This window comes from Suricata suricatta, chromosome 11 (genome assembly GCF_006229205.1).
Source record: "Suricata suricatta isolate VVHF042 chromosome 11, meerkat_22Aug2017_6uvM2_HiC, whole genome shotgun sequence".
Taxonomy (NCBI): domain Eukaryota; kingdom Metazoa; phylum Chordata; class Mammalia; order Carnivora; family Herpestidae; genus Suricata; species Suricata suricatta.
This window is the reverse complement of record NC_043710.1, coordinates 69117059-69130837: the sequence shown is the minus strand read 5'-3', so window position 1 is coordinate 69130837 and position 13779 is coordinate 69117059. Positions and strand designations below refer to the sequence as shown.

The 13779-nt window shown below is 36.9% G+C and overlaps 1 protein-coding gene across 2 annotated transcripts in view; it reads left to right on the top strand.

The window, feature by feature from the left end:
- NOX4 (NADPH oxidase 4) overlaps positions 1–13779 on the top strand; it is a 152197-nt gene that overhangs the window by 27895 nt on the left and 110523 nt on the right. For both annotated transcript variants that reach the window (XM_029915298.1, XM_029915297.1), the window contains exons 5-7: positions 2439–2536; positions 6278–6305; positions 13125–13197. In XM_029915298.1, coding sequence (XP_029771158.1) covers positions 2439–2536; positions 6278–6305; positions 13125–13197 — 199 coding nt within the window. The remainder of the gene's footprint in view (positions 1–2438; positions 2537–6277; positions 6306–13124; positions 13198–13779) is intronic.

Here is a 13779-nt window from a genome sequence, read left to right as displayed (position 1 = left end):
CTACCCACCTCATTGTTTTGTTGTGAGAATTAAATGGGAAAATCTGCTCAAAATGCCTGGCCTGGCTTTTTCCCTTCTCCCCCAAATTAGAAGTCCTTAATGCTTTTGACCTAAAAGATGTTTAAAGAAGATGAATGATTCCCTTAAGGATGTGTCTCATACAGCATTACCTAGGGTTTTTTCCAGGAGGATTCAGAAAGAATGAGTGATAAATGTATGTATGTAGTTAACATATAAACCTTTAATTTAAAAAGGAAAGGATTTTTTTCAAATAATGAATACTTTTTATTTTTTTTAATTTTTTTCATTTTACTTTATTTTTTTTCTTTTACAGTTTATGGTCAAGTTGGTTTCCATATATCACCCAGTGCTCATTCCAACAGTTGCCCTCCTCCATGCCCATCACCCTTTTTCCCCTCATCCCCACCCTCATCAACCCTCAGTTTGTTCTCAGTATTTGAGAGTCTCTTATGATTTGCCTCCCTCCCTCTCCTTAACTGTTTTTCCCTTCCCCTTCCCCATGGTCCTCTGTTAAGTTCCTCCTGTTCCACATATGAGTAAAAACACATGGTATCTGTCCTTCTCTGCCTGACTTATTTTGCTTAGCATGACACCTCGAGTTCCATCCATGTTGCTACAAATGGCCAGATTTCATTCTTTCTCATTGCATGTAATACGCCATTGTATGTATAAACCACATCTTCTTGATCCATTCATCAGTTGATGGACATTTAGGCCATTTCCATGATTTGGCTATTGTTGACAGTGCTGCTGTAAACATTGGGGTCCATGTGCCCCTGTGCATCAGCACTCCTGCATCCTGAAGAGATTTTTTAAAACTTTATTATATTTCAGACATGATAGAGCTATAGGACACAGATAGTTTTGCTTAAATTATGTTTTATGCCTATGCCATAGTTGGTCTCACCTGGGCATCCTTTAAAAAATTTCCTTAGAACTCTGTCCTTGCCTGTGAGTTAACCCACTTCTAACTTCCTGTCTACTTTTTATGAGACCTTTTTCCCTTTTTGATTCTGGCAGGAGCTTATCAATCAGTTAACTAACTTTTTATTTAGCATTCTAGTCTTTCTCTCGCTTCTGTGTGTCTTTGTAAATTCTTTAGAACTTCTGGGTTATCTACATCTCATATGCGAGGTTGGAGGGGACCATAGCGTTTCCAGTTTCCACTCCATGTTTTCTTTTGAATAACTGCACTCCATATATTTGTATAGACTGTATGATTCACTAACCAATTTCAGTTTATCTCATTAAATCTTCTATTTTAGTCATTGTCATTTTATAGAGAACTAATCTGAGGTGTTGGTAGGCAAACAGTATGGCCAAGAAAACTGAATTTGCAACTACTACTTATTTTTGTCTTTTACCTCCCTTATTTAACCTGTAAGAAAAGATTGAGAAGGGGGAAGGTGTTATCATTCGATGCACAAGTTTGTTGTTTCCTTCCTTGTCCAGCCTCCTCAAGATAATTTTCCTTTTCCCTGGCCATGCCAAAATGAATTTGTCTTCAATTCTCTGTAATTTCCTAACACTTGCATCTTTTGTGAGAGCTCTGAGTCCGTTGAGCCTCTCTGTCTACTGTGCCACTCTAGGTAGATTGTTAAATGGCAATTATTATTTTCCTGAGTTCTTCATCCCAATAAAGTGATTACCAACACTTTTGCTGTTTGGTTTAGGATGTTATGATCTGAATTTATGGGTTGTGAGAAATTTTAACTGGTTAAGTCTTCCAGGGAGTCTATACTTTAGGTTGAGTGGCAGTGAAATATACAAGATATATGCAACAGATTTGGGAGCTAGAGGAGAGATGACAAATGTAGAATAACTCAAATATCCAGGAGCTGTTTAAATAAATATATGCCTGCTCATAGCCTCAAACATTTACATATGTAAGTATGTGTGTCTGAGTTTCTTTACCCTGACTTGCTAGGGTTATTTTATTCTAGCTTTTGAAAATTCAGTTTCTTTACATGATTTTTAAAAAAAATTTCTTTTATTATTAAAAAATATTTTTTTCTAATGTTTTATTTATTTTTGTGAGAGAGAGACAGCATGAGCAGAGGAGGGTCAGAGAGAGAAGGAGATACAGAATCTGAAGCAGGCTCCAGGCTCTGAGCTAGCTGTCAGCACAGAGCCCGACGTGGGGCTCGCACCCATGAACTGTGAGATCATGACCTGAGCCGAAGCCAATGGCTCAATCTACTGAGCCACTCAGGCGCCCCTCTTTACATGATTTCTAATACCAAACTGTCTGTAATCAAGATTTTTGTGTCTTTAAAATTTCCCCTTTCAATTTAATATTTTGTTGCTCAGATCAGCTGTCAATGTGTGACCCTGTGTTTACTCAGGGAGATGATATACGTCCTCTTGTGGAGCATTTAGAAAAACCCCACTGATTTGAGCCTCATGTGATTCCGTAGGTGTGCATGTGGCTGCCCATCTGGTAAATGCCCTCAACTTCTCAGTGAACTACAGTGAGGATTTCGTTGAACTGAACGCGGCAAGATACCGAGATGAGGTGGGTGGTCTCCCTCTTCTCATTTTCCTTTCACTTGTCGTAAGGTGACTGAGGAAGGTCTGTGATTTTCATGGAAAATTTGTACTTTGCTGCTCCATCTGAGTGCTTTTAAAATGCAGTTGTCAAGTTGAGTTTTAAGAAAATGTAGGTAATTACTATTTCACAGTCTCCCCTGCTGAAAATGGGAGGGGAGAACTTTTTATGTGCTGCAGTGTTCCCGATGGCTGCCACTCAGGCCTGCCTTCTGCCTCCCCACAGCGTTGTCTGGTTCCTACCCAGCGGAGATGCCCAGTGGTGTCTTCACAGGGCAAAAGCTTTTTAATAACTTGGATACTGCGCCTGGGCAAGAAAGGGCAGGGACCCAGGTTGACTATTTGAGGATCCTGGGTAATCAGTTTATTTGACTTAAAAAAATACTATTGAGTTCTAGTAGTTATTCTGTTTTGTTTTAATCCTTGAAATAGGTGACCTTAAGCTGAATTCTGTAGTGGGCAATGACTTAGGTGTGCTTTTCTCCGTGTGAAGCCACCCATGAAATGAAATTGTATGTGCAGGGTGCTGGGCCAGAGCCTGATGGGTACATGTATGGCCCAGGTTAGCTCTCTATTGCTCACTACTTTCATCCTGACTTTCCTCAGTATTTTGCTTTGTGCCAAGACTGCATCAAAATCAAACTGCTGGGTATCAGATTTGATCACACCTCTGTCCTGTTCTGGTAAAGTCTGGTAGTGACTTTGTAAAATGTTCCCCCTCTCTCCTCCAGCTCCATTTTCTCTTCTGTGAATCACCTGAGTTATCTAAACTAATACTGCTGCGGTTATGTGCCTGATCGCCTTTTCAAAACAATACAAAGGGAGCACTAATAAACATAGAAACAAGTCACAAAACCAAAATAGCAAGCAGCCTTTGCTAATTTCTTTGACCAGACACTAGTATTCTGAAAAACACCGAATTCGTTTAACTGGTCTGGGTTGGGGGTTAATCACTGATAATTGCACTGAGCACCCAGTGTTAAGAACCACGGACAAATCCAGCTTGGCCACATGCCAGTGGGATCTCTTCATATGTAATGATTTCAGAACGGGGCCACCACTTTTCCCATCTCCTGCTGCCTACTCCTGTTCCTCTATCCTCCTCCGCCCATAGCACATGGATTTCCCAGTTCTTGCCTCTGCCATGCAGCTTTCTATTTATCTTTCCTCTTTGCTTCTTTCTTTTGTTTTGGTAATCTCAGGTCTTTAATAACTGTAATGGTTCTATCATTTTAAAAAGTTTATTTATTTATTTGTTTGTTTGTTTATTTATTTATTTTTGAGACAGAGAGAGAGAGCAGGGGAGGGGCAGAAATGAGGGAGAGAGAGAGACAATCTCAAGCAGGCTCTGCACACTGTCAGCATGGAGCCCCATGTGAGGCTTGATCTCACGAAACCATGAGATCATGACCTGAGTTGAAATCAAGAGTCAGACGCTGAACCAACTGAGCCACACAAGTGCCCCTAATGGTTCTGTCATTTTAATGTCATATGCATTTGCTTAATATTCTAATAGTTTTAGTCATTTTAGGGTCTGTAGTTATTACTTTTATTTCATTTTATGTGGGATACATGCTCAAAAGGAAATATTTTAAAACTCAAGCAAATGAGGCTTAAAGAGTAAAACCCTCTTCAAAGTAGCCACAGTTAATAACTTTCTGTTCTCTTATAAGATACTTTGAGTGGCATTTTATGAAACACACTCATCACCAATGTTCTTATTTCTATGATTACATATGCTGTACCTTGCCATATCAAAAAGTATAGATCTATCATTCTCTTCATATTAATATATGATAGTTTATGTTTAGCCTTTTCCTTATTTACAAATGTTTAGGTTGTTTTTGAGTTCTTGTTATGAACCAGACTCCAATAAATTGATTTTTTAAATATGCTTCCACTAGGCAGATTCCTAGAAGTAGAATTTGGCTTCAAAGGTATGCACATTTTTGGTTTTTAAAAAAATTTTTTTTAAATTTATTTATCTATTTTGAGAGAGATCAAGAGAGAGCAGGGGAGATGCAGAGAGAGGGAGAGACAGAATCCCAAGCAGGCCCTGTGCTGTCAGCAAGGAGCTGAATGCAGGGCTCAAACTCACAAACAGCGAGATCATGACCTAAGCTGAGATCAAAAGTTGGCTGCTTAACTGACTGAGCCACCCAGGCGCCCCACACATTTTAAATTTTGATGGACATTGACAAATTGCCTTCCATAATGGCTTCACAGTGGACATACTTCTACCAAGTTTGTCAGAATACTTATATTTATACCTCCCTTGTTTTTGTTTTTCTTTCATTTTTGCCAGTCTGATGGATGAAAAATGGTAACTCATTGCTTTAATTTATATTTCTCCTTTCTTTATTTCCTTCCTTCTTTCTCTTTTTTCCCCTCTCTTCTTTATTTTTGAGCACCTTGTAGGTGTCAGACAATGTACTAGATGAAGATGAAAACACAAGCACACACACACACACATTACATGCGTAAACAGAGTCTTCTGTGAGTTGTCTTTGAGAAAGATGGATTTGTGCCATGCACTGTATTGTCCATGTGCTTTGTGCTCTCTCTCTGTCTTCTCCAGATTTCTAGTGACCCACCTTCCAGCTACTGGATGGCACACTCTTGATGGCCCTCATGAATTTGCTTCATCTTGTCATCTGTGAAACTCTCTCCTGCTGTCTCACATTCCATCTTCATTCCCTGGCAGTAGTGATCGTTTCATCCTCTGAGTTCCCATAGCCATTGGTTCAGATTTCTGGCATTACCTCTTTGTTCAGCTTGTCTTGTATTTTCACTAGCCGTTTATAGATTAGGCTACTCTAGGTTACCCTTCAGCTATTTTTCTCATGTCAGAGGTAGAAGTCATCTTGCCCCAACGGGATGAAGTTATGCTCTTGCTGGGCAAGTGGCCCTTAGTTAAGACTTCTGAAATTATTTCATATAAATGGCTTCCCACTTTGTATATAGGTTGGCCTGATTCCAGAGTCAATGGAGGCATAGGAAAGAATTTCCAAAGTTGTGCAATATTAGGATGAAAAACAAATCCACAAATCTACGGGGGATTGATCTCAGAAGATAGGAAGGGAGTTGCCTAAGGTCCATTACACCATGAGAGATGTAGTTTAAAGATTACACTAACAATATTAAGTTTTATGTTTCTGAGTAACAGGAACCCATCCATTTTATTTGAGTGTCATCACTACTTTTCACAGTATTTGCATTATTATAAATATTCAATTAGTATTCTTTGCATTAAATTTACAGTTTACAGCCCTCCCTACATATTTTATTACCTCTGATTTTCACTGTCTTGATATCTTATAGGTGCAATTTGGCAATTATGGAGGACAAAGTGTGTATGAATGTTTCCACATTATAGCCAAAGATATTGAGTCTTCAAGTGGTCTTAGTGTGGGCTTCAGGCCACTGCTACTAATTTGTAATTAGCCATGAAGTTGAAAGTCTACATTTTCTGACTCTTCATCCAGTGCTCTTTCTTTCTTAGAAAGATAGTCTTCTCTGTGTTGGATTTTGTACTTGTTATGATCTCCTCTAGTGTCATGAAGACATTATGAAACTTAATTGAATTTCTCATTTCCATTAGGAGAATGCATCTTGAATGCCTAATGGATCTCATACCCAGCAGAGTCCTTGTAGAATTTTACATTATCAATGTTCTATTTTTCAGTCGATTTTTTTCCCTTTTTCTCAGGATCCTAGAAAACTTCTCTTCACAACTGGTAAGTTGTTATTCATTGCTCTTTCTGTAGATTCAGAGAAATCTCTGAAAATAAGCATCATCAAACTACACAGCATTAAATATATATGGAAAATTTGCAATCAGAACCAATGTTAGGAGTTCAAGGATAAGTTGGCAATGAAAGCAGGGGACAAGGCAAACAATGGGGTTCAAATGAATAAAGAGTAAAAAATAAGTAAATGCATTTGCCTTCCATATGTTCTTCCAATGACAACAGTGTGATGCCGTAGGCTTATTGAGGACCTGCTTTGTGCCCACGGCTGTGGCAAGTCCTATTGGAGATGATACACACGGAACAGGCTCTTGCCCTCAAGGTACTGGAAAGAAACACCCAGCACTCTGAGTATCAATGTGGTTCTTATAACTCAGTAATTTTGTAGGATACTTTGTCATCTTTAGAAACGAAATAAAGTGGGGAGAAACAGTCATTAAAATCCATTATTTTTCTTGCAATGGGACTCCTTTTTCATTTGTAATTTACTTTTTCTTTCCAAGCATATTGTCCATGAAATCTCAGTCTAGACTATTAATTTACTAAAACGCATTTAAACATCTCAAAATTTTGTCCTGTTGTTTGTATAATTCTTATTAAAATTCTTCTCTTTCTCAGCCTTATATGATGAAAGGAGAAAGCTACATTTGTGGGATTTTTAGCACATATTTCAGTGATAAGGATGATTACCAGGTGGTTGAGATGGTCTATCATAAGGACTTGGCTATCACAAATGCCCTGTTAAGGATCAGAACTGCATAGAAGACTTAGGTGCATAGCTCTTTCAAATGCATTGTTTTTCTCTTAAATCAGTATTGTGATGAAAACAGCAATAATTCAGATGTTTTTCCCCTTCATTCTCACAAGTGAGAACACAACAGTGTATTTCGATTTATAAAATATACTTTCTTTTTGGTGCCTGTATATGCAAAGTATTCCACAGTTTTCTCTTTAAGAACATAATTTAGTTTTGTTTACAACTTTGCTCATTGAAAATATGCTTTTCATTTAAGCCTTAAGAATTGGATGAGAAATAAGAGGGAGAAAAAGCAGAAAAACAAAACCTTATGTGTGAATCAATATATTTTTTGGTTCATATAAATCAATTTTACAGAAATAATCAAGAACTTTGTTTTAATATTATTTTGCACAGCACAAAGTATGGGTAAAACATGGGTACATTTAAAATGTTTGGGAAAAGTTTAGTTTACAAAAATATAAAAAGATGTCTTATATGACCAAGATATTGCACTCAGAGTCTTAGTATAATGAATACTTATATATAAGCAGGTGATCTCTCCATCTAGCCTGAACCCCAGCATCCTATGTTTTTTTCCCCAGAAGTTTCCATGAGTGGTGTTGGACTAAGTAGAGATGATACTTAAAAATAAAAATTTCCTGGCTCCATCCTACAGAGTGTCTGTAGTGTGACCTGACCGTACATTTTATTAACCTTCCCAGGTATCTCAGGAGCTTCTGCTTCGTTCTTACTGAGCATCTCATCATACTCTTGTAATTCCCTTCTTGCAATACCTAACTTTCATCTACTTTCTTACCCTATTCTTCTTACCCTATTCTCTCTCTCTTTCTCTCTCTCTCCCTCTTTTTTTTTTTTTAACCCTGCTCAGCTTTTGCTCAGCCCTCCAGCCTCAGCTGACACACCCCATCATGCACAAATTCCTCCTTGATTCCATTAGGCAGAGCTGGTCTCTTTTTTGGCATGGGTTCCTAAAGATACATAGTAAAGTACTATGTTGGAGAGTACTTTATTTCCGTGCATGCATAGTGTTTTCTGTGCAAAGGTGAGTTCTCCAGTGTGAGGCCAGGCTTCCCCTAGGGCATGCAGAGCCTCGGGTACATTTTTTTGGGGGGGTTGGGGGAGGTTTCTGTCACTACAGACAACTTGAATCATCCCAAATCAGCATATCAGCATCATTTTAGTGTCTCAGTCTACACTATTTCATGAAAGAAATTCTGTGCTGGCCAGAAGGAGCCACCGACTTCCCAGGTAGTCAGCCTGGAACACAGGCCAGAACCCCTATGCAGGAGTCTAGAGCTTCCAGACCATATGATTGATCCTACTGAGTAGTAGGTGAGAGAACAAACCATAATCAAAAGAAGGCAAGGGGAGAAGGAAGGGACAGTTTTCTACAAATAGACTTAGTCTAGCTTTCTATTACTAATAAGTCTCTGATTAGCAAACTGTTTCAGGGGCGCCTGGGTGGCTCAGTCGGTTCAGCTCAGGTCATGATCTCACTGTTCGTGGTTTCGAGCCCCGCGTCAGGCTCTGTGCAGATGGATCAGAGCACCAAGCCTGCTTCCAATTCTGTGTGTCCCTCTCTTTCTCTGCCCTTCCCTTGCTCATGATCTCTCTCTCTGTCTCTGGAAAATAAATAAATATTTAAAAAATATGAAAAAAGTTTTATAACTATGAATGTTGCTAGGTACAGTGCCTAGGAAAAATCAGGTTTATGATGGAGGAGCACATGCATGTTTTGAGATGTTCTAATGATAAAGCCTACTTTTTATTGGTTAATATATTTCTTGGATTTTAGGTTGTTACATAGAGTCTTCTCTGTCTTTAAATATTTTTCAATGTAATCTAAACTGAGAAATTGAGATTGTTTTGTAGAAAAAGATCAAGTGGTAGTTAGATCAACCAGTAAGAAATGTTAAAAACATTAAGAATTTATAAAATAAAACAAGTTTAAAAGATTAGATTAGTCAAACATGGATTTCAAAATAATTAGTATGTGATTTCCAAATTTGGTAGTACCTTGTATGATGAGAATAAAATGCATACTATCCAATTTCAATGAGAAAAAAACCCTCAAAAACAAACAGAATTGTGTTTCCAGTTATGTTGGAAAAAACAGGATAATGAGTACAAGATGGTATATTTCTGACCACATCTGTATATGGATGAAAATGATCTCTCAGTTTCTTCTAGACTTGGGAATATAGTGCAGTCATTCATTTTAAAGGTAACGAATTAATGAAATCTAATACACATAGATAAAAAGTAATAAGAATAAACATACAAGCATGTCATTTTCTAAGGAAACAAATGTAGGTTTTTTGCTTTATCATTTGAAGGATTTAAAGAGTTCTCAATTTAATTCACTTTTGGCAAGTAGCTTGGCCCGGTAAGCTTTGTCTAGCTCCATAATTTTCAACCTGTACTTCCTGACTCTTGGAATGTGTGTAGCAATAGAGACTCATACATTGGGTCTTAGCTGAGCTGTCATTGAAAGCTAGGTTAGCATGCCCTTCGATGTATCCTGGAAAACACTCAATGCTTAGCTCTCTTGTAGCAAACAATGCCCCATGTTGCATTTGTCTGCCTTGTCTTGTCTTCCACACTGGACTAGAATTTCTTTCAGAACAGGATTAATTTTTTCTATCGCATTACAGATGCTCAGGAAAAATTCACTGAAGATAAAAGCCATTTGTTTAACTCTACTACTTGTTACACAGATCTTCTTTACATCTAGCCAACCTCTGTTTAATTCCAGTGTCAGAAAATCATAGCTTCTTAAAGTACTCCCTTTTTTTGGACCATTGTAATTATAAAAATGTTTTTCTTTTCACTGTTAATTATAAGTAACTTTTTCTTCTTCACTGAACTGGTCTATTACTTCATAAATTATAAACACTGGTCTTTTTATATTTCAGGAAGATAGAAAGGAAACATGAGTCCTTTAGATAAATAAGATAACTTCATAAGTCTGAAAGAACATTAAAAAGTATTGAATTGATTCTCCTAAGTCTCCAGATGAGATCCAGTAAGATCGGGGTTTGGCCTGAGGGACAATAACAGGACCATTAATCCCAGGATATGCATCCCGTCGGCCAAGTTGTCTACTTCATCTTCAAATGACTGATGTCAACTATTTCACCCCCTCTAAGTCTTTCCAATAAGTTTTCTGTGTTCTGCTGTAGAAGGAGTTTTCTAGTTAAATGTTTGAGGAAAGATCTGTTTCTGGTTTCTTTGTGCTAGTACTTCCCAGAGACTTTAATATACTAACATGTTCTGTGACTCTTTAAGGAATGGTTAGTACACTTTTGAGTAATAGAAATTAATATCTCAAGGAATTAATGTTCAAATAATATACTTTGGAAAACATGCCTCCATACTAAACATACTCAGTTTTTTCAGGTGTCCTGCTGAAGTGATTTGTAGACATTCCATAACTAATCTTGGCATATTTAGAACCACATGGGGAATCTTGTATGCAAACACAGTAGACCTTAATGAAATCCCATGAAAATTATTGGAAAGGCCTCTCAAACCACAAATTTCACATCATGGAGCCATCTGGGATTCTATCATTTATTTATTCATTTGGTCATATAAGGTTTGATTGTTTTATTTTAATTACTTGAAGCCAGAGAGAAAGACCTCTTCTTTTTTTTCTTCTTTAAATTTATGGAGTTATAATTGAAGTATATGAGATTATACATATGTAAATTATGCTATTTGATTGATTTTTGATGTAGGTATACACTTGTGAAACCAAGACACAAATCAAGATAACAAATTTATCATTTCACAAAGCTTTTAGTGCCTTTATAATGTATCCTGAAATTGATCTGCTTTCTATCACTGGAGAATGGTTTGGATTTTCTAGAATATTATATAAAAAGAATCACAGAGTTTGTACTCTCGGGATTTTTATTAAGGGGAAGACTGTCTGACTTTTTTCACTCAGTCTGATAATTTTGTGATTCATATATGTTGTTGCATATAGCACATGGTGGTTTTCTTAAATTGCCCTTAGTGTTCCAGATAGAGATAATACCACAATTATTTACCTATTCATCTGTTGATGGAGATTTGAATTGTTTATAGGCTATTTAGGCTTTAACTATTAAAAATAAAGTGGCTATGCATATTTTTGAACAAGTCTTTGTACAGATATGTGTTTGTGTTTCTTTGGGGTAAATACTTGGGAGTAGAAAGCTTGGGTCCTTTCATAGGCATGCTGTTTTTTTGTAAATACCATTTTTCTGTGCTACTATCTAGCATGAACTAGTTATATATAGTTGTCTTGTTTTTTCTTACCTCTAGGAAGTTAGTATTCACCTGGGGCAATAGGAAAGATGAAGGGAAGGGAGGGTCCTGGGAAAGAAGTAGAGAAGAGAAGAGATGATTTGCATTGAGCATGACAAGGCATGTTAGGCTTCCAAGTCTGATATTGGGAAGACTGAGGATGAGAGAGTATTCAAGTATTAAGTATACAAAAGACAAGGCATGTTAGGCTTCCAAGTCTGAATATTGGGAAGACTGAGGATGAGAGAGTATTCAAGTATTAAGTATACAAAAATCAGTTACTTAATTTCTCATGTGGTCCTTTACAAGTAGAAACTTGTTTCTACTGTACCGAGATTTCTAACATTTTCCAGTGATTCTAAACTGTTGGAATCCTAATGATACACACCTGTGTCACTCCTATTTGTTCCCAGCTTGTCTGCTCCTGCTAGGAGCTTATAGTTCATGGTGGCTCTTCTATGTTCTAGGTGGTTCATTGGCAAGGACAGAAGGTGGGGGAGGCCTATACTTTTGGAGGCACAATTGTTTCAGTAGCTTTCCATAAAGATTAAGATGGAATCTCTCAGCTAGGGTATTTAGGACTTACTGTTGCTTGTATGATTGTAAGAGTAAATAAGGGTAGCTTATAGACAGGATTATTTGATATTTGGTATTAATTTTTTTGTATTTTGGTATTAATAAGATAAATTGAAACGTGACTCTTATGATTTTAGTTCTTTTTGATCCAGTGTTTCAACTATTCATTTTGGATATGCTGTACAGACTAACATTAGATTTAGCCATCTATCACATCAATATTAAGTTTGAAAAGTATTGCACATTTTTTCTTTGTTAAAAAATGATTATTATATCAGAAGCACCGATTAACAGCCTGTTTTCCATACTAAGGAGGTAGGCCTGCCAGTGTCCTTAAAACATCAGCACTGTAGTTCTTTTTTCTTGAAATCTACATTTTTTTTTTGTTTTGTTTTACAGTTGAAGTTGTGGTTTTTAGAAAGCTTTAGGTTTTGTTTACAAATTATTCTGGGTAGTGGAGCCCTAAAGAAATTATTTGAATTGAGACTGGAGGAGCTACTAGGTTCCATAAAAGGAGGGCTGAGAGACTCAGGGAGGTTTTGTACTGTGGTGGAGAAAACCAAAACAGTAAAAGGTGTTGGATATCAACTCAGTCCCACTGTATATTTTTTTCTCCTTTAAGATAGCTTTATTCATGTAGAATTAAGGTATGATAAAGTGAATCTCTTTCATACACACTCTTTCATAACTCTTAATACTGCATATATTTACAAAACCATCATCACTACCAATGTAAGGAATAGATCTTAACACTCACCCTTTAAAATTTCTTTGTGCCTTTAGAAGTCTTTCCCTCCTGCTCCTCCTTGCTTCTTCATTAAACATATGTTTAATTTTTCTCTGTTGTTTTCATTATTGACATTTGATGTCTTGTGTGCACTTGGTATAGCATGTCCCTGCAGACCTGTGTGCACATCCACCATTCTGAGTGGGATACATGAAAATACTAAGGTGGACTCTTCTTTTAAAGGTAGAAAAGATTGCTTTGTTTTAAGTACCTTGAACCTGTGCTAATTTTAAAAAGGCTTTTTTTCTGAGAATGAACATACAAAGAGATATATGATTTGAGTCGGGCTTCCCACAGAACAGCATAGTCCTTTGGCTTTTAAGGTAATAATTTTTTGTACTTTTTTCCTCAGTATGGTTTAAGTTAAATGTACTTATATACTTTTTTATAGTTCCTGGCCTGACAGGGGTCTGCATGGTGTTAGTGCTCTTCCTGATGATTACAGCTTCTACATATGCAATACGGTGAGTGTCAGACCAATTATATCAATATTTAGTGGCCCGAGTATTTAGGTTTTCATCAGGTTGTCTTCATTTTCATATTTAGAAAAAGTCTTGATTAACTGGAATGCTTAGCCAGTGCAATCAGTATTCTGGCTAATGGACTATTCTGGAAAACTAAGGGTGAAGTATAGAGACATTTCCATATATCATTTCCTGCTTTTGAAAAATCTCTTTGTTTAGTAAAACATTCGGTGTTGGTAAGGAAACATATGTGGAGACTTTTTGATGACTGAGGAAATTTGATTCTTCAGGGTCATCCTCCTGAAGGATACTGCATCTCTATAAGACATGAGATTGAAATCAACATGGATGCAAAGGAATATAACATAATTATTTTGTAACTCATTTCCTGTGCAGTTTATTGTAGTATTCTAAATGAAGCTTTGGGAACATGGTTTATTGACATCTGCTAAAATAATAAAAAATATCCACATGCATATTTATTCTTCTAGTTATAAGATTTTGAGCATTTGCAGGCATACATTTTCATGAACACTTTCACATGTTCTTTCTGAAGGATACATTCTGTATGTCATAATATTT